We start from the raw sequence: 20,330 nt of genomic DNA on the forward strand, positions 1-20,330 counted from the left end.
GCGGGAGGGCTCCGCGAGAACTGCTTTCAGCCAGGGTCCTGCGGTCCCCATCGTCCCCAAGTCTCCCAGGAACTCAAGCCCCGGTGCCGCCGCACCACCACCGACCCTCTTGGCACTGGGCTTGCGAATCCGTGCCTGATATGGAGGAGGTGCCCAACAGGGGTTCATTCCACTTCCGCCCCCGAAATGGTCCCAGATTAGGAGAAGGTTGGGATGGATGGTGATGCGATCGTCGCCGAAGCCGAGGCTGAGAGAGTGAGCAGCGAAAGGAGCCGCGGGTCGGGACGCATTAGCCCTTTATTGAGCCCCTCCCCCGCGGCGGCGCTCCGAGCTGGGTGGCGGGTGGTCCCTGCTCAGGTCCTTCACCACCCGAGCGCCAGGCCGCCGGTGCGCAGCCTCCCCAACAGGGGCGAGTCAGTGCAGGCCTGTCCCCGGGAAAGAAAGCTCGGTGGGCGGGCGCTCCAAAGAGACAAGGCAACTCCGAAGCCCAGCTCACTCCCTTTCCCCAGCCAGGAGGGTTTCTCCTCCACTTCCCCACCCTACTCGGATTCCCAAACCCCCAGAGGAATGGATGGTGGGAAAGAAAGTTGTACTTCAGCACGCGCGCTAGGGGGCGCACCCCTCCTGGTTGAGGTTGGGAGTAGGGGCCCCAAGCGATCCTTTATGCAGCAGAGAGGGAGATCGCCGGGGGAGGGGCGGTACCAGGCAGACCCCGCCAATGCCCACACTCACCTTCCGGCCCCTCCAGCCGCTCTTCCTCTGGCCCTGCGCTGCCCTCTTCCCCGTCCAACGCTACCTCCTCATCCTCTTCCTCCCCAGAAGCGCCTGCGCGGAAGGAAGGCTGGGTGAGCTGGAGTTCCCGATTCTCTGGCCGTCTTGCACCTATCCCCCGACCCCCAACCTGGAGGGTCTGGACGCTTAGTCCTAGCGGCCCGCCGCCCCCTCCCATCCTCGCTCCCTCACCTGGCTGGAAGTCGATGGTCCTCAGCATTTCGGCCACATGCTCCACGCTCACGGTGAATTGCTCCATGCTTTCATAGCCCGGCTCCGGCCGTCCACCCAGCTCCACCTTTGACATTGTCCCGACCCTGCGGCAACCGCAGCGGCAGCGGCTCATTTGGAAGCACCCAGCACCCTCACCCCCTCCCGGTGGCAGCGGAGCCCCCGCGGCCCCTTCCTCTACCTTCCCACTCCACCTACTCACTTATTGATCAGCTCCTTGGCCTGCTGCAGGGAAGAAAAGAGGGTGAGAGTAAGCATTGTGCCAATCTCTGGCAAAGTCCCATTTCTGATGCCCAACACAGTCCTGCGGGGTCGGTGGGGATGCGCGTCCCAATTCGTTAAGGAAATAATGGACTCAGAGGGGGTGATTTGCCCAAGGCCGTGGGGCAAGTAGGTGCCAGAGATAGGACTTGAACACCGTCTCCCTGTGCCAAGGCCCCCACTGCAGCCACTAGGCAGCCTGACACCATCCCCCAAAGCCCACCTGCAGATAGAGCGCCATCTGCGGTTCCTCCATGGACTGGATGGCGGACTCCACCAGCTTAGAGGAGGCCTCCAGGTGGTCTCCGTACTGGCGGATGAGGCCCCTGACGCGCTGCAGCTTCTCCTCCTGCTTCAGGGCCAGCGCCTGCAGCAGCTCACCCTTACGCTCCTCCAGAACTGCGCACAGGGCCTCAAACCTCTGGTTTAGCAACTGCTTCTGCCTCCGGCTGTTGTCCTGAAAGACCGGAAGCAAGGATGAGACCTCGTAACTGGGAGAGCACGGGGCTACTTGTCCCACTCCCGACTTAACTGAAGTCACAGACAGCCAAGAAGAAAAGTGACCTGTCGATTACACCACAAATTAGTGGCAGAGACAGAACTCCAGCCAAGGGCTGCTGATTCCCAGATCTTTTCAGTAATAATAATGATATATATTTTGTTAAAGTTTACTTGACATATAACATTATATTAGCTTCAGGTATACAACATGATGATTCAATATTTGTATATATTTTGAAATGATCACCACAATATGTCTAGTTAACATCCAGCACCATACATAGATTACAATTTTTTTTTCCTGTGATGAGGACTTTTAAGATCTACTCTCTCAGCAGATAACACTATATTTTAAAGAAGCTTCATGAGTGCTGTCTATATTACTTGTATTATCTCATTTAATTCTCAAAAAGATCCAATGAGGTAGCTAACATATCATTCTCTCATCACTGTTTTATATAGTTAAAAACAAGAAAAACTGAACACAGAGAAGTTAAGTTACTGGACCAAAGTCACAGAGCTAGTCAGGGACAGAGCTGGGATTCAAACCAACAGCCTGGTAAGCACATCCCACTACTTGTGATCCACCTCCAGGAGTCCAGAAACTTTCCCTCCCTCCCATCCCAGTCTCACCTCAATGGTCTGGCACACCTCCTCCATCTGTGTGATCACTGCTTGCACACGGTCGTTGCCTGCCACCAGCATCGAGATGCCATCACTGAGCTCACTCTGCCACACACACACAGGCCAGCACTTAGGGCTGGAGGACCTAGTCAAGAGCTGTGCCCCTCCCACCCTGGCCAGGCTGCCCAGGAAAGGACTGCCCCCTCCACTCCACCATTGGGGCATCTTCAGGGCAGCTCTGACAGATCTAGAGAGTTTGGAGCCACTCAAGAAGTGTGGAAGCACACTCTATGGATTCTGGAAGGAGGTGGAGAGAGGAAGTCCTCCACCACCAAATGAGAAAGGAAGAGACATTCACCAAATATCCACCAAATGCCAGGCACTGGCCTAGATGCCTTATCTGTAGATTCATGTCTTCCATCAATTTTGAAAAATTCTTCATGATTAGCCATTAGGATAATATTGCCTCTTTTCCATTCTCTTTATTCTCTCGTTCTGTGACTCTGATTAGATATATGTTAGACCTTCTCATTCTCAACCTCCTCATCTCCCAGTGCTGTATTCTAAGTTGTTTTTTCAGTCCCCTCTTACCCATCTTTTTTTTTTTAATTAAAAAAAATTTTTTTTGCCATGCACCGTGGCTTGTGGGATCTTAGTTCCCTGACCAGGGATTGAACGCGGGCCCTCAACAGTGAAATTGTGGAGTCCTAACCACTGGACCGCCAGGGAATTCCCCAGTCCTCTCTTCCTGAGAGAAATCTGTCATTTAATTCATCCTTTGAATGTTTTATGTCAACAATTATATTTTCGTTTCTAAAAGCTCTATTTGGTTCTTTGTCAAATCTGCATTTTTGATAGTTTATTATTGCTTTTTAAAAATATTTATTTATTTATTTTTGGCTGCATTGGGCCTTACTTGTGGCATGCAGGGTCTTTGTTGCAGCACATGGGCTGTTCATTGTGGTGTGCAGGCTTAGTTGCCCCACAGCATGTAGGATCCTAGTTCCCTGACCAGGGATCAAACCCTGGTCCCTGCATTGGAAGGCAGATTCTTAACCACTGGACCAGCAGGGAAGTCCCTATTGCTTATTTTTAAATTCCATTTTAAAGTATTTTATGCAAAGTGACTTTTCATTCTTCAGTAATTCCAGTATCTGAATTTCTTTGTGTATCTTCAATCATGAGATAATCTTTTGTTGTTCTTAATCTAAGAAAAACCCAAGGCCTAAGTTGAGGGTTTTTCCTCCAGGCAGAATTTGCATTTGCTTTTGTCAAAAGCCAGGTGGCACAACTGACCACTTTAGGGATTCCTGGGATTCCAGTTTAAGCTGGGATCCTTGGGGGTCCTCACTGCAGGCCCCCCACCTTTTAGGAGTTTGGAGGCATAATCTCATCTCTCTAGTTCAGTAATAATTTGCCCTGTGGGAAATCCTGCCTTTTCCGTCCTTATCACTCAGGGTTCTGTTCTCATCCCACTTCCCCTTCTCCTCTCCCCACCTCACCGGCACTTGGAGCTTTCCTTTACTTCCTACGTGTCTACCAATTTAACTTTTAAATTATGTTTTATGTAGAATCTAGATGTGTGACAGTGAGATGGCCTTGAGAGTCCACCATACTGCATCCATTTCTCATTTTATCCTTACAGATCTCAGGGGTAAGCATTTTCATCCCCATTTTACAAGTGAGGAACGTGAGGGCCAGAGAGGACAAGTGACTTACCCAAGGTCACACACTGAGTCACGCATAGACTTGGGACCTCGGCCCTGATCTGCCTGCCTTTGAAACCAAGTGGACTAAGAGGCTATAGTTTGAGACCCTGTCCCATGTCCCCACCCCCACACGCCTGCTCCCTCTGCTGCTTGATACCTTCTGGCGTTTGTAAATGGTGGGCAGTGGGGCCACCTCACAGTCCTTGTGGGCGCCGAAGACCTTGCAGAGAGAGCAGGTGGGCACTTCACAGCTCAGGCAGTAGATATTGATCTTCTCATCTTCATGCTCCTCGCACATGAGGTGCTGCTCAGCCTTGGAATGCAGCGGCCTGGAGGGTAGCGGGCAGGGTGGCAGGAGGGTCAGGGGCCAGGCTGGGTGGGGGGCAAGAGTGTGAGGCTCCATGAACACCTTCTCTTCAGCCTCCACCACCCAGCGCCACCTTCTCTGCCCCTGCAGCTGGTGCTGTGGCTGGGCAGGCGAGTGACTTCCATGGGGCTCTTCCTTTGAGGAATAGAGCTATGGCACAGTGGAGACCTAGATCCAAGAGTAGTTTCTATTCCAGGGCAGGGAAGTCCCGTGGGGTGGGACGTCATGGAGGGTTGGCAAGGACCTTGCTGGTGGATGGCCAGCCCCTTCCCAGGTGAAGAGGGGGAAGCACTAACCAGGAATCAGAGGCTGCCTGAGCTGGGTGACCTGATGAGCTGGGGGCAAGTCCCTCCTCTTCTCAGGTCCAGTCCTCTCATCACTAAACTGAAGAGGCAGGTTGATCGTTTCAGCTCCTCTCTTCTGGCCCTGATGGGTTCCCTGCCTGTGTCCCAGGCCCTGCACTTTAGAGAAACAAGAGACCCTAACAGCTCACCGGGAGGACTCCTGCTTGTAAATGTCGATAATGTTCTCCACTAGCAGGTTCCGCTGCAGGCCGTAGACACCATGTCGGTCCAGGACAACCTCATGCCTGCAAGACGGGCAGCGGAAACGGCCTCCTGAAGACACAGTGGTGGAACCCCGGGATTGCCACAGAGGGTTTGAGGCCTGTGGGGACGGGGAGCGTGAGAGAAAGGCACAGTGAGTCATGGGGGAACTGGGAGGAGGCAGGGGGGATGTCACGGGGACTGGGGAGTAGGAGAGTGGTGAAGAGGAAGCATCAGCTCTTTTCTATGGCTGCGCGCTCCTCTGAGAGCAGCTCCTGGTGGGTGGCCATGGAGACTTTCCCACCTTTGCCTTGTTACTCAGCCCACCTCCTTGACTGTCCCTACATCCAGAGCCTAGCTTGATCAAACCTAGGTAGGGCAAGCTCTCCTCAAAGGGGCCCAGCTTGGAGCTGTGGGGAGACATTGACCTCAGCAGGAAGACCAAAGTAGGAAATGGACTCTGAGTGTTGCAGTCCTCCAGCCTGGGGTTCTCACAGGCCACATCTGGGGGACGTTCTCTGCAGCCACGGTCAGGGGCACGGAGACAAGTGCTGAACAATGGGGCAGACATATTGAGCTGGGTAATTCGGGAAAATCACTCCAGGGACTGGGAATCAGTAGTCCTGGGTTCTTGTGCTGCCCCGGCACTGCCCTACTATGCATATTCGGGCAAGCATTCAACCTCTGTACAATTAAGGACGAGATTGCATTATTCATTCTACCGTAAACATTGAGTGTGTCAGGTAATTGCTGGGCTCTGGGGATGAAACATGAACAGGTACATCGCATGACCATCAGGGAGAGCAAACTGACAACCACATCCAATGGGCTGCGTGTTATGACAGGAGGAAGCTCAGAAGAAGGGTTTACCAGAGCTGCTCACCACTTCCTCCCGCTTACACCTCTTAGGGAACTTGCTCCATCCCATCCTAAAAGGGAGAGCCCTGCCATGGCCCAGGCCACCGATGCTTGGCTCAGAATTGAGGAGGTGATCACCTGACCCAACAGGACCAATCAAATTTTCTCTCTAGGAGCTTGGAATCGAGTCACAGAGGCTGAGGTGACTAGACCATGTGCAGCTTTTGAACTGAAAAAAGACTTGTGAAGTTGGGCTAAAAGCTGACATTGTGGCCACCCCAAAATCTGTGCAAGTGGACAGTGTGAGGGGTCAGACACTGTGAACAGAGAAGGCTGGTGTGCAAGGAAGAGAAAGTCAATCTGGGGAGAGCAGCAGAGATGAAAGACTTGTAAATACTGCTTATTGTTGCTTGATATTCACCCCTTCTTCTTCAATAATAGAGGCTCTGAGTTTTTAGCAAGACACATGGAAAAAAGACCATGTGACCAAGCCTCCCTTCCAGTTGGGTGTGACCAGGTGACTGCGTTCTGGCCAATGGTATATAAATAGAAATGTTTTGTGCAATTTCTAGGAAGTATCTTTAATGGGAAGGGCATGCCCTACTCCTCCCCTTCTCTCCTTCCTGCTGGCTGGATTGAAGGTGGACTGGCAGGACTTCCCTGGTGGCGCAGGGGTTAAGAATCCGCCTGCCAATGCAGGGGACACGGGTTCGATCCCTGGCCTGGAAGATCCCACATGCCGCGGAGCAGCTAAGCCCGTGTGCCACAATGACTGAGCCTGCGCTCTAGAGCCTGCAAGCCACAGCTACTGAAGCCCATGTGTCACAACAACTGAAACCTGTGTGCCTAGAGCCTGTGCTCCACAAGAGAAGCCACCGCAATGAGAAGCCCGTGCACCGCAACGAAGAGTAGCCCCCGCTCACCGCAACTAGAGAAAGCCTGCACACAACAACGAAGACCCAACGCAGCTAAAATAAATAAATAAAGTAAATAAAATTTAAAAAAATATATGGAAGCAGCCATCTTGAGCCATGAAGTAGCCACATGTCGAGAATGGCAACAAGATAAAAGGAGTGAGTCTCTTATGAGACAGTCCTGGACTACCTACCCATACTTTCACTGGAGAGAAAAAACAAAGTTTTACCTACTTGAAGCCATTGTTATTTTTGGTTTTCTGTCTTTTACAGCCGAACCTAATCCTAATTGGCTGGAACACCATGAACTCCTAGAGAGTAATGGAGAGAGCAGTCACCTGTGACTTTGTATGTTCAGATGTATTTCCTGCAATTGGGTTCCATAAAATTCTCCAAATCCTTCTGCTCTACATCAACCAGGACCCTAATGCGTGTGCAGCAGCACCTACAGCACATAGAGGGCATCCAAGTCCAGAGTCTTATTTGATCCTTTGGTAGCAAGAGATGTAGGCAAGGCAGGAAATGTGGCCCCACTGTGAATTGGGTGACTTATCTTGGGGAGAGTGACAGGCACATCATAAACATTACATTTGGGGCTTCCCTGGTGGCGCAGTGGTTGAGAGTCCACCTGCCGATGCAGGGAACATGGGTTCATGCTCCGGTCCGGGAAGATCCCACATGCCGCGGAGCGGCTGGGCCAGTGAGCCATGACCACTGAGCCTGCGCGTCCAGAGCCTGTGCTCCGCAACGGGAGAGGCCACAACAGTGAGAGGCCCACATACCAAAATAAATAAATAAATAAATAAATAAATATTACGTTTGGGGGGAATTTTTTTTAAATTTTTATTTATTTATTTTGGGCTGCCTTGGGTCTTCATTGCTGTGCACAGGCTTTCTCTAGTTGCGGCAAGCAGGGGCTACTCTTCGTTGCGGTGCGCGGGCTTTTCATTGGGGTGGCTTCTCGTTGCAGAGCACGGGCTCTAGGCACGCGGGCTTCAGTAGCTGTGGCATGTGGGCTCAGTAGTTGTGGCTCGCAGGCTCTAGAGTGCAGGATCAGTAGTTGTGGCACACGGGCTTAGCTGCTCCACAGCATGTCGGATCTTCCCAGACCAGGGCTCGAACCTGTGTCCCCTGCATTGGCAGGTGGATTCTTAGCCACTGCGCCACCAGGGAAGTCAGGGAATTTCTTTAGAATTATAAGAAGTTAACACTTTAGCCCATCATAAAGCTAGAACGGATTAGCTTGAGATTATTCAAGGCTGTGTTTGTGCATCTGTCCTTCTCAGTAACTGGAATTGTATGAATATTGTTGAGTTTAGTTTAAAGACTGGGTTAAAGTGTGAGATCACTGGGCTTTTGTTTGCTTAATACAATAATCTTTCAATATTTAGAATCCAAGTGAGCAAGACGGTGTTAGGAGAGCTCTAAGCCTGCAGACTTACTCCTGGAAGGATCTTCTCTTTGATTTGCTGGTGGCAAGCATATAAAGGTGCTCAGTAAATGTCTGAATGGGAGGAAAGGGGGCGTGTTCTAAAGTCTTGACCCAGAGCGAAAACAAACTGCTAAGTAGCCTCTCCTAACCTCCCTCTCTCACTGCACTCTTCCTTTATACTCATTATTTAACAGTCAACACATGTTTTGAGGGCCTATTATGTGTCAAGCACTGTGCTGTGGGCTTTCCAGACATTACTGAATTAACCCTCAAGAATTTCTTGCAGGGCTTCCCTGGTGGCGCAGTGGTTGAGAGTCCGCTTACCGATGCAGGGGACACGGGTTCGTGACCCGGTCCGCGAAGATCCCACATGCCGCAGAGCGGCTGGGCCCGTGAGCCATGGCCGCTGAGCCTGCACGTCTGGAGCCTGTGCTCCGCAACGGGAGAGGCCACAACAGTAATGAGCCCCGTGTACCGCAAAAAAAAAAAAAACACGTGATTTTTCATGGATTTTTGTCATTTAGAATGATAAATATTTCAGCTTTAAAAGGGAGTTGTGGGACTTCCCTGGTGGCGCAGTGGTTAAGAATCCGCCTGCCAATGCAGGGGACACAGGTTCGAGCCCTGGTCTGGGAAGATCCCACGTGCCGTGGAGCAACGAAGCCAGTGCGCCACAACTACTGAGCCTGAGCTCTGGAGCCCGCGTGCCACAACTACTGACCCCGTGAGCCACAACTACTGAGCACGTGTGCCAAAACTACTGAAGGCCGCGTGCCTAGAGCCTGTGCTCCGCAGCAAGAGAAGCCACCGCAAAGAGAAGCCCGCGCACTGCAAGGAAATGTGGCCCCCGCTCGCCGCAACTAGAGAAAGCCCGTGTGAAGCAACGAAGACCCAACGCAGCCAAAAATAAATAAATTTATTTAAAAAAAGAGTTCTTTTCCACAACATTGTTAATCAACTATACTCCAATATATTGTAAAATAAAAAGTTTAAAAAATGTGAGTTCTTTTAAATAGAAATACTCAAGCATAGCATAGGTGGTACACAGCTTTGGCAAACATCAGGAAGGTGAAATGAGAATGAAGTTTGGGATGTTTGCTCTATCCCTTTTCTGACTCCCCTTATCAAAATTTGTGTGTCTTGTGTCCCAAACCTTTTGCAAATGCTAGGTGGCTACCTTGAGAAAGTCACCTGTACTGGATATGTAGATAAAATTGTTACCCATTCTTGGCAACATCTCTATATTTTAACAGAGGGCATTTAATGCAGGATGATGTAGGGAAAGTAACTGATCTGAAGATCTGGTTTGGGATTTGCCATTTATGACCTTGGGAAAATAATTTCTCTTAGGGCTCAAATTTCCTCATATCTAAAAAGAGGATTTGTACTTAGCACTAGCTCCTTTCAAAGGCTGATGTTTTCTGAGCAATGAGCCTTAATGGATATATTTATGGTAAGAATACTGACCAGTGTGGGGGAAGGGAGTTGTTGGTTTTCATAACAACCTTCTCCTCTCACACCTTGCAGGCCACCATATCCCACTCTGTTTAACCTTTTGGCTCCTGTGATCCGGTATCTCACTTGTTTTTGCCAGTCCCTAGCTGTCCCTGGATCGCCCTCTTCCTGCCTGATGCCAGCACTTCCTGAAATCCCATCTCCTCTGAAACAGCCCTAATGTATTTAGATGGATTTATACATTCTACAATTTGTATTATCTGTGAGGTTTAAATTTTATGTAATACACCTGTATTATTTCTGTAACCAGAATGAACAGTAAAATTGCTTTTTCAGATAGTTAACATGCTGGTTATTTAATAGTAAATATTAAATGAGTTATAGAGGAATTATTATGCAACTATCTTTAACAGTTCTTAACATGGGGAGAGACCCATGAAAAAAGCAGGATATAAGTCTATATAGACAGTAGGATCCCAATTTTGAAATGGGTGATGGGATTTACAGGATTTTAAAATTTCTTCTTTGTAGTCATCTACATTTACCAAATATCTTTGTATAGACCATGAAATTACTTTATAAAATACATAAAATAAAAATTAAACATTTTGGCAATCATTTCCATTGAGTGATAGAATTGTGGGTGATTCCTTTTTTTTTTTTAATATAATTTCCAAATTTTGTACAAGGACTTTGGGTTTGGAGGAAGAAAAAAAACCTTTTCTTTAATAAAGTGCAATGCTCAATCCTGCCGTGAATGAAAAGGGGGCGCTAGAGTGCCAGACGAGTTAACAAGTGAAAATGCTATTTAGGAGGCCGTAAGGAACTATGTTAGTGCGAGGGAGGAGGTGTTTAAGAAGATACCATTTGAAGACAGGGTAGACAGGAAGCAGGAGATGGTCGTTAGGAAAGAGTTTCAGGAGACCAGAGATACTATAGGAGTTTAGGTTACAGACAGAGGAGTCCTGAGACGGGCGTGGGTTGCGGGGTGGGGGAGGAGCTAGAAAGGTAGGTTTTACCAAGAAGGGCTTTTTTTTTTTTCTTTTGGCTGCGTTGGGTCTTCGTTGCTGCACGCGGGCTTTCTCTAGTTATGGCGAGCAGGGGCTACTCTCTGTTGCGGTGTCTTCTCTTGTTGCGGAGCACAGGCTGTAGGCACGTGAGCTTCAGCAGTTGTGGCACGTGGGCTCAGCAGTTGTGGCACGTGGGCTCAGTAGTTGTGGCTCGTGGGCTCTAGAGCGCAGGCTCAGTAGTTGTGGCGCACGGGCTTAGTTGCTCCGCGGCATGTGGGATCTTCCTGGACCAGGGCTCTCACCCGTGTCCCCTGCATTGGCAGGCGGATTCTTAACCACTGTGCCACCAGGGAAGCCCTCAAGAAGGGCTTTTTAAAAATAATTGTGGTAAAAACACGGAGGGCTTTGAATCCAAGGGTAAAGATCTGAACTTAACTTTATAGGCAAGGTTTCTAAACTGCAAGAGAAAATTAGAGAGAATATTAATCTAACAGAGGTGATTTGGATACATGGGAGAGGAGACTATGGCTTTTGCTTCTGATCTAAAGGCACAGATCAGAAGCAAGAGCCATAGTCAGTGCAGGTCACAGGCTTGCCCTCAGATAGTGGCAGTAATCCTGCAAAGACTAGGGATGCCAGAGGTGGAATCTGGCCAGTCACTTGGCTGTGGGTGGGCTGTGGGGAAAGGAGGGAGTAAGACAATTCAGGCATTTCAAGCCTGGATGCTTGGGAAGACACCGGAAGCTGTATGCTGTATACATTTTGTGTGACAAAATGTATAATTTTGTCAATTATACCTCAACAGAGCTGGGGAATAAATGCTGGAGAACTTAACCTGGGGGCCACAGCCCCCAAAAGATCCATGACTACAACTTAAGGAGTCTGTGAGCCTCGATGGGAGAACAATTACATCTTCATTTTCACTAACGTGCCGAGCAGAACTTGAGGGCTTTCTTCAATTACGAAGGTAGGCAACAAACCACGTAGGTTTAGCAGTACCTGTGACTTTGTCACCAACGGGTATTTTCATATCACATTATTGATCACAGTTGTTGATCAAATCTCCAAAAACAATTTATGCTTATCACTACTTCTAAACTATAGTAGTTATTAGGCCCACTGTTCCTTCTCTCTCTCTCTCTCTTTTTTTTTTTTTGGCTGCACCGCGAGGCATGTGGGATCTTAGTTCCCTGACCAGGGATCGAACCCGTGCCCCGTGCAGTGGAAGCGCAGAGTCCTAACCACTGGCCCGCCAGGGAAGTCCCCCATCTCATTATTTAATGGTTTATCGAGAAGCACATATATTACTCTATCAAAAAACGTGTTCTAATTATTTTGGTAATTATATTCCAGCGTTTCTCAAGCTTTTTTTCACTCCTGCCTCTTCTAAGAGCATTTTAAGACATTTCCCCCCCAATCGCTATTAAATTTTAACACCACAAATCTTAAAAATGTCAAACTCATAGAAGCAGAGATTAGAAAGTCAGTTGCCAGAGGCTCGTGGTGGGGAAATGGGTAGCTGTTGGTCAAAGGGCACAAACTTGCACTTATAAAATGAAGTTCCCGGGAGGTGATGTACAGCATGGTGACTGTAGCTAATGACACTATATTGTGTACTTGGCATCTGCTGAGAGAGTCTAGACCCCTCACACACAAAAATGGAAACTGTGATGAATGTGTTAACTACCTTGATTGTGGTAGTCATTTTACAATGTATAGATATATCATATTATCATGTTGTATACCTTAAATATATATAATTTTGTCAATTATACCTCAACAGAGCTGGGGAATAAAGTTTTACATAAGAGCAGAAAATAAATAAAATGTAAAATTGCAATAAATTTTTTTTAATACCACAGATATAGTTGGAGCATATCACCCCTACTGAGACTGCATGCTGTGTTCTAATGCAATTGGTTTTCTTTATAATCATATATGTTATAATTTATGCACTTAAAAACCCTGTTCTTAAAAAAACACACACATACATTGTCCTTAGGATCCATAGGCTTCACAAACTAAAAAGGGATCTATAGCACAAAAAGAGATTACTTCCTGCCCTGATCGTGAGTCCCCAGATGGTCTCATCACAAATAGGAACTTTACACTCTGAGGTGCGCATGGCAACTTCCTTAATACGTCTCCATAGCTGACAGTCTCCACCTTGGGCTAAAGATCTCTCAGCTGACCAATATCCAGTTAGCATAAGCTATCTTCTGCTTCTGTTTATCTTTCTCTTTCAAGACTAAGAAATAACTTTGCTTAAATCTTACATTTACACAAGGGAGCCAGCCCCATAAAGTAAAATTTCACAGGCCAATAATGTGATGTGTAGAGAAAATTCCATCACTCTAGGAAACAGAACACCTAGATTTACGTCCCTACTCTGTCCCTTTGTTTGTGTGACTGTAACCTGTTTCCTGTGTTCTCCCCTGTAAAATGGAAATAACATTGATTCTAACTCAAATGGAATCACACATGTGAAGGTACTCTATAAATTATAAAGCACTGTACAAATGGTTATTAAAAATCCTAATCTAGACCTTAAAAATATATGACCACAGAGAACCACAGGACATGAAATAACTGTTCTTTCTTCACTGTGAAGGATAAAATGGAATGGAATAAATACATGGAATTCTAGGCCATGATCAGGGGTTTTGTGTGGCATAAGAGCTATATGGTGGCTTCTATTTCTTTTGTAATGGTCCACGGCATCCAATAGAAATGTTCCATCTAGAAAGATGCTCTGTGAACGCAGTTTCTCTATCAAATCTATTCTTATCTCAGAATGTTTTCCCACTTTCCTGCTATCCAGAGTGATGCTGATTGGGGATACTGGCCCAGGATGGAAGGGGGGTTGTTGGAGGCTACCTCCCCTAAACTATTGGCCTGGCCAATGATGAATAGTGGACCATGCAAATCCTCTGGGCCAGACCCTCAGAATACACTGGAGAAACTGGGAAAATGGTGGCAGAAGACCAGACATTTGGTCTGGTGACCTTGGCCCTCTTCCTCTGAGCTTTAGAAGAATACAGGCGTTGGCGACAAAAGCTGAGCTGTGGGTGGAGAAGGGGTTTTGGGTGGTGAGCTAGCTCTGCCCGACAGAAGCTAGCAATGAGTGTGGCACAGGGGTTTGTGAATGGAGGCTGGCTGAAAGGAGGGCTGGTAAGCAGAAGAGTGAGACAAGGTAGGATGCTAGTAACAGAATGCAAAGTCCTGAAAAAATGGAAATCCATAATGACATTTCTTGAATTTGTGAAATCAGATTGTTAGAATTACAAGGATGTTAAAGATCAGTTTTAAAACCTCCGTTTCGGGGACTTCCCTGGCGGTCCAGTGGTTAAGCCTTTGCCTTCCAATGCAAGGGGCGTGGGTTCGATTCCTGGTCAGGGAGCTAAGATCCCATATGCCTCGAGGCCAAAAAACCAAAAAAATAAAATAAAACCTCCGTTTCGTCCATACATGTGTAAACAGGCTTGAAGAGGTGAAATAACCTGCTTTACATCACATGACAAATTAAGGAAGAAGCTGGTGGGACTTGAGCCCAGGAACGCTGAGTCTCTATGATTTTGTTTCCCACTCAACCCAGTTTCTTCCCTAAAGGAAGATCCTAAGCCTGCTACAAGGTTAACACAATTCACAAAATTTCAGTGAACCAACTTCTCAAAAAGGAAACCTGCCCAAGGCTGGGCTGGGGAGGGGATGTCTTGGTGCCCTCAGTAGCAGGTGGAAGTGGCCGAGGAGACAGGCTGTGTAGGGTTTTCACCAGCTGGCCTATACTTGATGACAGCAGGTCCTAACAATTAGCCGGTAAAGAAGTGGAATTCGGGGATGAAGTAAAAGAGGTCATCTCCTTCCCAGACTGCCTTGATGAGAGAAGGAGGCCCCTTTCTTGCTATTCCCATCTCTGTAAATCTCTCCCTACATGGACACCGTCCAGAAAAGCTGTTTCTGATCAACCTTCTTACAAGCCCTTCTGGTTGCCTGTTAAATTACAGCAGGTTGCAGCTCATAAACAAGTGCCCACAGTGAAGTGGGGGCAGGTATAAAAATAAACCGAAGGCTGTTTTAAAGTAGTTTAGGAGTGAATAGAGTTTACAAATTCAGAAACATGGGAAGATGTTTGTGTCAAATTCCCACACCGACAGCTTTCCTCTAGTCAAAATGCTTGGTAGCTGAGTGGGTGCAAGTGCAGGGAAAGAGAGAGAGAGAAATTAGAGGGGGTTAATGTGGTGTTTTGGTGTTTTATTCTGTTTAAATTCAGAGAGAGAGAGAGAGAGAGAGAGAGAGAGCTGTATCACAGCTCTGAAGAAAACTAGTTAAATTGTGATGGCAACCAAGTAAAAATATGTATGAGACAAGCACTTGAAAGTCATATGCAAACATGAAAATAATTGTGTTGGAGGAGGTGGGAATTATGGATGATTTCCTCCCAAACCCTTAATACGGTTCAACATTTTCAATGAAAAAAAAATCTTTTTTTCTTTTTTGGCCGTGTTGGGTGGCATGTGGGATCTTAGCTCCCCGACCAGGGATTGAACCTGGGCCCTCAGCAGTGAGAGCTCGGAGTCCTAACCACTGGACTGCCAGGGAATTACCTCAATGAAATATTTTAACTTTTAAGATTTTGCTTCCTGGCTCTTTTGTTAACCTGATGTTGTAAGATCATAATCCCTCCAAATTCTTGTTTGTTGCCCATCACAGCAGTTTTTAGAACAGCAGAACACTGAGCATCATCTAAATGTTTCAGAGTGCAGATTACACAGACTGTGGCCCAGCTACAACAATGGACCACTATATAGCCATGAAAAAGGAAGGTGCATTAACTTTTTTTTTTTGGCTGCGCCGCAAGGCCTGCAGGATCTTAGCTCCCTGACCAGGGGGTCGAACCTGTGCCCCCTGCAGTGGAAGTGCAGAGCCTTAACCACTGGACCGCCGGGGAAGTCCCCAAAACGAAGGTGCATATCAGAATGTGTGGATATGAAATGGCCAAGAGAGTGAACAAAGGCAGGTATAGGATGAATTTAGTTTAAACGTGTGTGTATACACACACACACACAGAAACGTGTACCGGACCATGGAAGGATACCCAAGAAAGTTGGTAATGGAGAAGGGAATTACACAGGGCCTGAGGTGAAGATTCACTTTTCATGATATAAATTCCTATAGCGTTTGAAAAAAAAAAAAAGTGTGTGTGTGGGGGTGTATAATATACTGGTATCACTTTTCTAAGTCCTATTAACTTTCTAGGCAATGTTCTAAGGGTGTTCTTCCTAAGTAGTTTTAAGAGAGAGAAACCACAAGTCCTATTCTTGTCCCCATACTTAGAAAACAGACAATCTGATTATGCCTAGAGTTGTCAAAATGTGGAGGCAATGTGTGAGAAACTAAATATGCTCATCTTGCAGAGGGAGGTCTACTGAGATGTGTATACATAGTGCAGCTGAAGAACTGGGTCAGCCTCCCACCAGGCCACCCCAAATAAAGAAGCAAGGAAATGAGCTGTTCAACTTCTCTCCTTGGAGGGCCCAGGGGTGCCCGGCACTTTAAAGGATACACAGTAGCCCAGATGCACAGAACCATCCCAAAGTTCTGGGAATCATGTTCTCTCCCAAATATTCTGTACCAAACAATTCCCAGGTCTCTCAGGGCCCAGATCAGTATTCCAGAGCTTCAAGGAACCAAAACAGTGTGTCTAGATACAGAGGAGGGACTGGAACAGCTTCTAGCCTCCATATGTAGGACCGTCCCTGGGTCCTCTACCCAATGACACTGTGTGCCATGCACTTTAATATTCTGACCAATTTTTTACAGAACACGTTACCTTCACTCTCAAAACTTTGTTTTGCTTTCACATATTTCAGGCTCTAATGAAAAGACGTTTCACTACAAATTCATGAGAAGGGATGGCAAAATCTTTTTGTCATTCCCTCCTAGGCATTTCAGCCTGAAGGATGTTCAGCGTTACTAAGACTGAGGGAAAACCCAAGATAGTGGGCAAGGCATAGCCTCTGGTACATGACTTAGTGCCCGCGATAAGCAGATCCCAGAGAGGGAAAATCACTGGCTCCGAGGTTCTCTGGAGCCAAATAATGGCAGGTTTGGACACGTAGAGGAACAGGAGATGGGAACAAGCCTTGATGGGAAGATGGCAGGAGAGACCATGGAGTTCAGTGAAGATGGCAGACAGCAAAGGGTGGGTCATAGGGCATAGCTGTGGAATGACCTGAATTAGCCAGCCCATTATTTTCCCCAAACATGCTGCCCCTAAACAACTTAAAAGGGAAACATTTTCTTGGTTAAGTTGAAAATCACTGTGTTCAACACATTTCCTCATAATTTCTGATAGAGATGAAGACTAAATGCTCACGATGTCCCTTATCGCTACCATGCCTACTAAGCCAGCCAGCTCTGGTCTATTCTGAGTTTCTACTTCATTTGCAAGGGTGTGTGTGTGTGTGTGTGTGTGTGTGTGTGTGTGTGTACATGCCTTTATCCCTCACTCTCCCTGATCTTTGTTCATTTTACAGGTTACTAGAACCTACACCAGGGCACAGGGCAAGAAAGAAAACCCATTTATATAAACCATTCTGATATGTGCTTTTATTTTTGAAACCATGAGCTAAAATGATATCTGTGAACTTGATTAACTATGCTTTGCTCCATGACTACACATAAGCCAAGACTGGTTACATTTTGGGGATGTACAATTTATTCTCTGCCTTTTCCCTGCTTAAGTGACCTCAATCCATTTTAACCAGCAGGTCCCTTTACTGACCAGTCTGAGGTGGGCACAGGTGTGAACTTCAGCTGGGAGGATTCCCAGTCTCCTGCCCACTGTCTAACTCTGCCCGCCCCCCAGAGATGGATGCGTTCAGCTTTGCTTTAAATACAAATAGCTTCACTGTCACCATGGACCTTTCTCACAGTTTATTTTTTAATGTTTCATTATCTCACTGCTATTTTCTCCAGATTTTCCATATTGTTCTCGAAATCTCAAACTCCAAACTGGAATGCAGAGTCTAGCACAGACTGTCACACAGCCTGGTGGAGGATCACTTCCCTCCCAGTTTCTAAGGGGGTCTCCCTTCCTCTGTAGATACCAGCATCCCAGCGGCTGTCCGTGCACAGGCTGTACTCGCCAGCCTGCAGAACAGCTGCTGACCCATGCTTACTTTGGGATCTGCTAGGACCCCTGGCTCTTCTTCTGCTCTTCAGCCAGGACAGCCACCACCCACCTCATGGAACCCATCCCCCATCACCTCCTGGGATCTCAGCGCTGACCTGATGAGAAGTCTCCCACGAGTCTGCACTGCTTTACCCGGCCCTGCCCCTGCCCCGGCCCACCTGGAAGACGTCATTGGCACACTTGCGGCACAGGTTGTGCTGGCAGGGCAGGATCACCACCGGTTTGGAGAACATCTCCAGGCAGATGGGGCAGATGAGCTGCTTCTCCAGGCTGTCCATGCTGTGTGCATCCCCTAGCAGCGGCTTGAAACCCACTGTGAAGTTCATCCCCTCAGCAGTCGTGCCTGCCCTGGCCTTGACCCTGGTCCTGGCCTTCCCTCACTGCCTCTGGACCCTTCCTCGTTTACTTTAGACAGTCTGCGGATTCTCGTGCTCCCTCGCTCCCGAAATAGCTCTGCTATCTCTTCTGTCCCTTCCTCTAACAATTTGCCTTGTCTTAAATAGCTGTTTTCAGACACTTCTGTGTCTCTCTTGAGTCTCTGCTCTGTACCCCAGCCAGGCACACGTAGCTTTTTCTATCCCTCCCTCCTTGAAAGGCTCTGTCCCTGGGAATTTCTCCTTTTGTTTCCCAAACCACTCTTGTCCACTCTATGGGCGGCACTATTTGTCTCTCACTCCCCAGAGAGGAGATTATTTTTTAACGTGGGGGTGGGGAACAAGGGGCATCTGTGTGTGACATTCCAGCTCCCAATTTAGCTCATGTAAGGCGAGCCACAGCTGTCACCGAGTGACCCTGACTCACTCAGGAACGGTGACTCCCTTGAGCAAGAGGCGGGGTGCGCTTCACCGCTTATGGTGGAAGGTAGGACAGCAAAGGGGCTCTTAGGGGGCTCCTGTAATCCCCTGACCCCCATGCTCTGGCCTGGGCCCCTCTTCCAGGGCAGTGACACAGAATCTGAATCGGCCTGTATGAGAGGTACCATCCATGGCTCAGGGTGGGAGGAAAGATCCTGCCAGACCTACAGTCAGTGAAAGTTTCTGCCTCTGAGGCTTAGCCAGTGACCTTGGCCCTCTTCCTCTGAACCCTGTGATTCAGAACAAGGGCACCAGAGAGGAGAGAGAGGCTCTGGTTCAACACTTCTGGACCCATTTTTGGTTTTGCCCAGACCTTTCTTATATCCGCCTAGGAAAAGAAGCCCAGGAGGCTGGAGCTGGCAGGTGTGCCAGGGCCTGGAACTACCTCATGAGCAAGCCCCTGAGAAAGTGTGGGATTCTGGTCCATGAACACATCACTGGAGCCACTCCAAGGACTTTAAATTTGTTAGGAAATTGAGAGTAGCTGAGCAGGGCAGAAAGGACCTGAATGCCAGGGACCTATTTCGGGCACCAGGGGAATCAGTCTCCAGGGAAATTTTAGAGCACTGACAAAGTCATCATCACAAGGCTCTGGGAAGCCTCTGCCCCAGCTCCACAGCTGTCCTGGACTCCTGCTCTCCAAGGCAGGCTGGTTTCAGATGCGCACACTGGCCCTCTATCTTTTTCTCCTACTTCTTCTCTATCCCAGGCACAATTTGTCTTTTTGGGGCCCAACATATGCACTGGGATTGGACAAAAGCTCTTTTATTCACTGACATCCCTTAGCCCCTCTCCCAGTCAGGAGAGAGAAGTTTGAGGAGTTACTAGACTCTGACCCTGCATAGACGAGAAATGGTGTGATGAGGATACCGAAGAGACAGTGCGATGAGGCACACATGGGGAAAGGGTCTGTAAAAGTGCAATCTTTACCCTATCACACGTTTCATGCCCCAGTTTTAAGAACAAAACATATAGTGATGAGCTTGCATAAGATGTGGTCAAAAGGACGGAGGCAGGCAGGCACTGAGGTGTGAACTTCAGTCAACCCACAGGCGCCCTGCTAATGGGTGCTATGCTGGTAGCCGCAGTCTAGGGAGAATCCAAAGGTGGGATAACTACCCCTAAGCCTCAAATGCATTGATACTTTTCCTGAGTTGTCTCATGTGGTATGGAACGAGGCTGGCAATGCCAAAGGCATGGGCACCGAAAAAGATGAGACCAGCCCCCAGAAAGGTGTACTCGCTTAGGAACGTGGCTGACACTAAGAGCTCTTGGTACACAGAACTGCAACAAAGAAGGGTTAGCTGCTATGGCAGTTCCAGGACAGGATCCATCCAGCTTGGCTATCAGGATCCTGACAGAGATATCGCAAGTGGCTGACCCTACCAGCTGACATTGGCTCAAATCCCAAGAAGAGCACAGGAAAAAGAATGCTCAGGAAAAGACTGTCATCACTGCCTAAGACCTCACAAGGGTAGGGATACGAGGGCTGCTCTCTAACAGACTAAAATTGGGACTGCAGCTAAAAAGAAGAATAGCTGGGTGACCCTGTATGGCCGGGGTCAGTTATACCATCAAGTACAAAGATGGCATCCTCACTGGG

The 20,330-nt window shown here is 48.0% G+C and overlaps 1 protein-coding gene across 1 annotated transcript; it reads right to left on the reverse strand.

The window, feature by feature from the left end:
- Positions 1-606: 606 nt before the first annotated feature.
- Positions 607-18,538, reverse strand: TRIM54 (tripartite motif containing 54). The gene is made up of 9 exons (XM_029231627.1): positions 18,032-18,538; positions 4,958-5,130; positions 4,255-4,426; positions 2,398-2,493; positions 1,487-1,720; positions 1,205-1,227; positions 964-1,088; positions 703-825; positions 607-659 (listed from the first exon to the last, which is right to left on the reverse strand). The coding sequence occupies exons 1-9, from the start codon at positions 18,197-18,199 to the stop codon at positions 607-609; spliced, it is 1,167 nt and encodes a 388-aa protein (XP_029087460.1). The 5' UTR covers positions 18,200-18,538.
- Positions 18,539-20,330: the final 1,792 nt, after the last annotated feature.

The sequence above is a fragment of the Monodon monoceros genome, unplaced genomic scaffold (assembly GCF_005190385.1).
Source record: "Monodon monoceros isolate NGI ecotype Baffin Bay Population unplaced genomic scaffold, NGI_Narwhal_1 Super_Scaffold_19, whole genome shotgun sequence".
Taxonomy (NCBI): domain Eukaryota; kingdom Metazoa; phylum Chordata; class Mammalia; order Artiodactyla; family Monodontidae; genus Monodon; species Monodon monoceros.

Coding starts and splice junctions, on each gene's coding strand:
- TRIM54 (XM_029231627.1), bottom strand. CDS start 18,199: ATGAACTTCACAGTGGGTTTCAAGCCGCTGCTAGGGGATGCACACAGC. Junction 4,427..4,957: donor TACAAGCAGGAGTCCTCCCG/GTGAGCTGTTAG, acceptor GCTACCCTCCAG/GCCGCTGCATTCCAAGGCTG. Junction 1,089..1,204: donor GCCAAGGAGCTGATCAATAA/GTGAGTAGGTGG, acceptor CGGTTGCCGCAG/GGTCGGGACAATGTCAAAGG.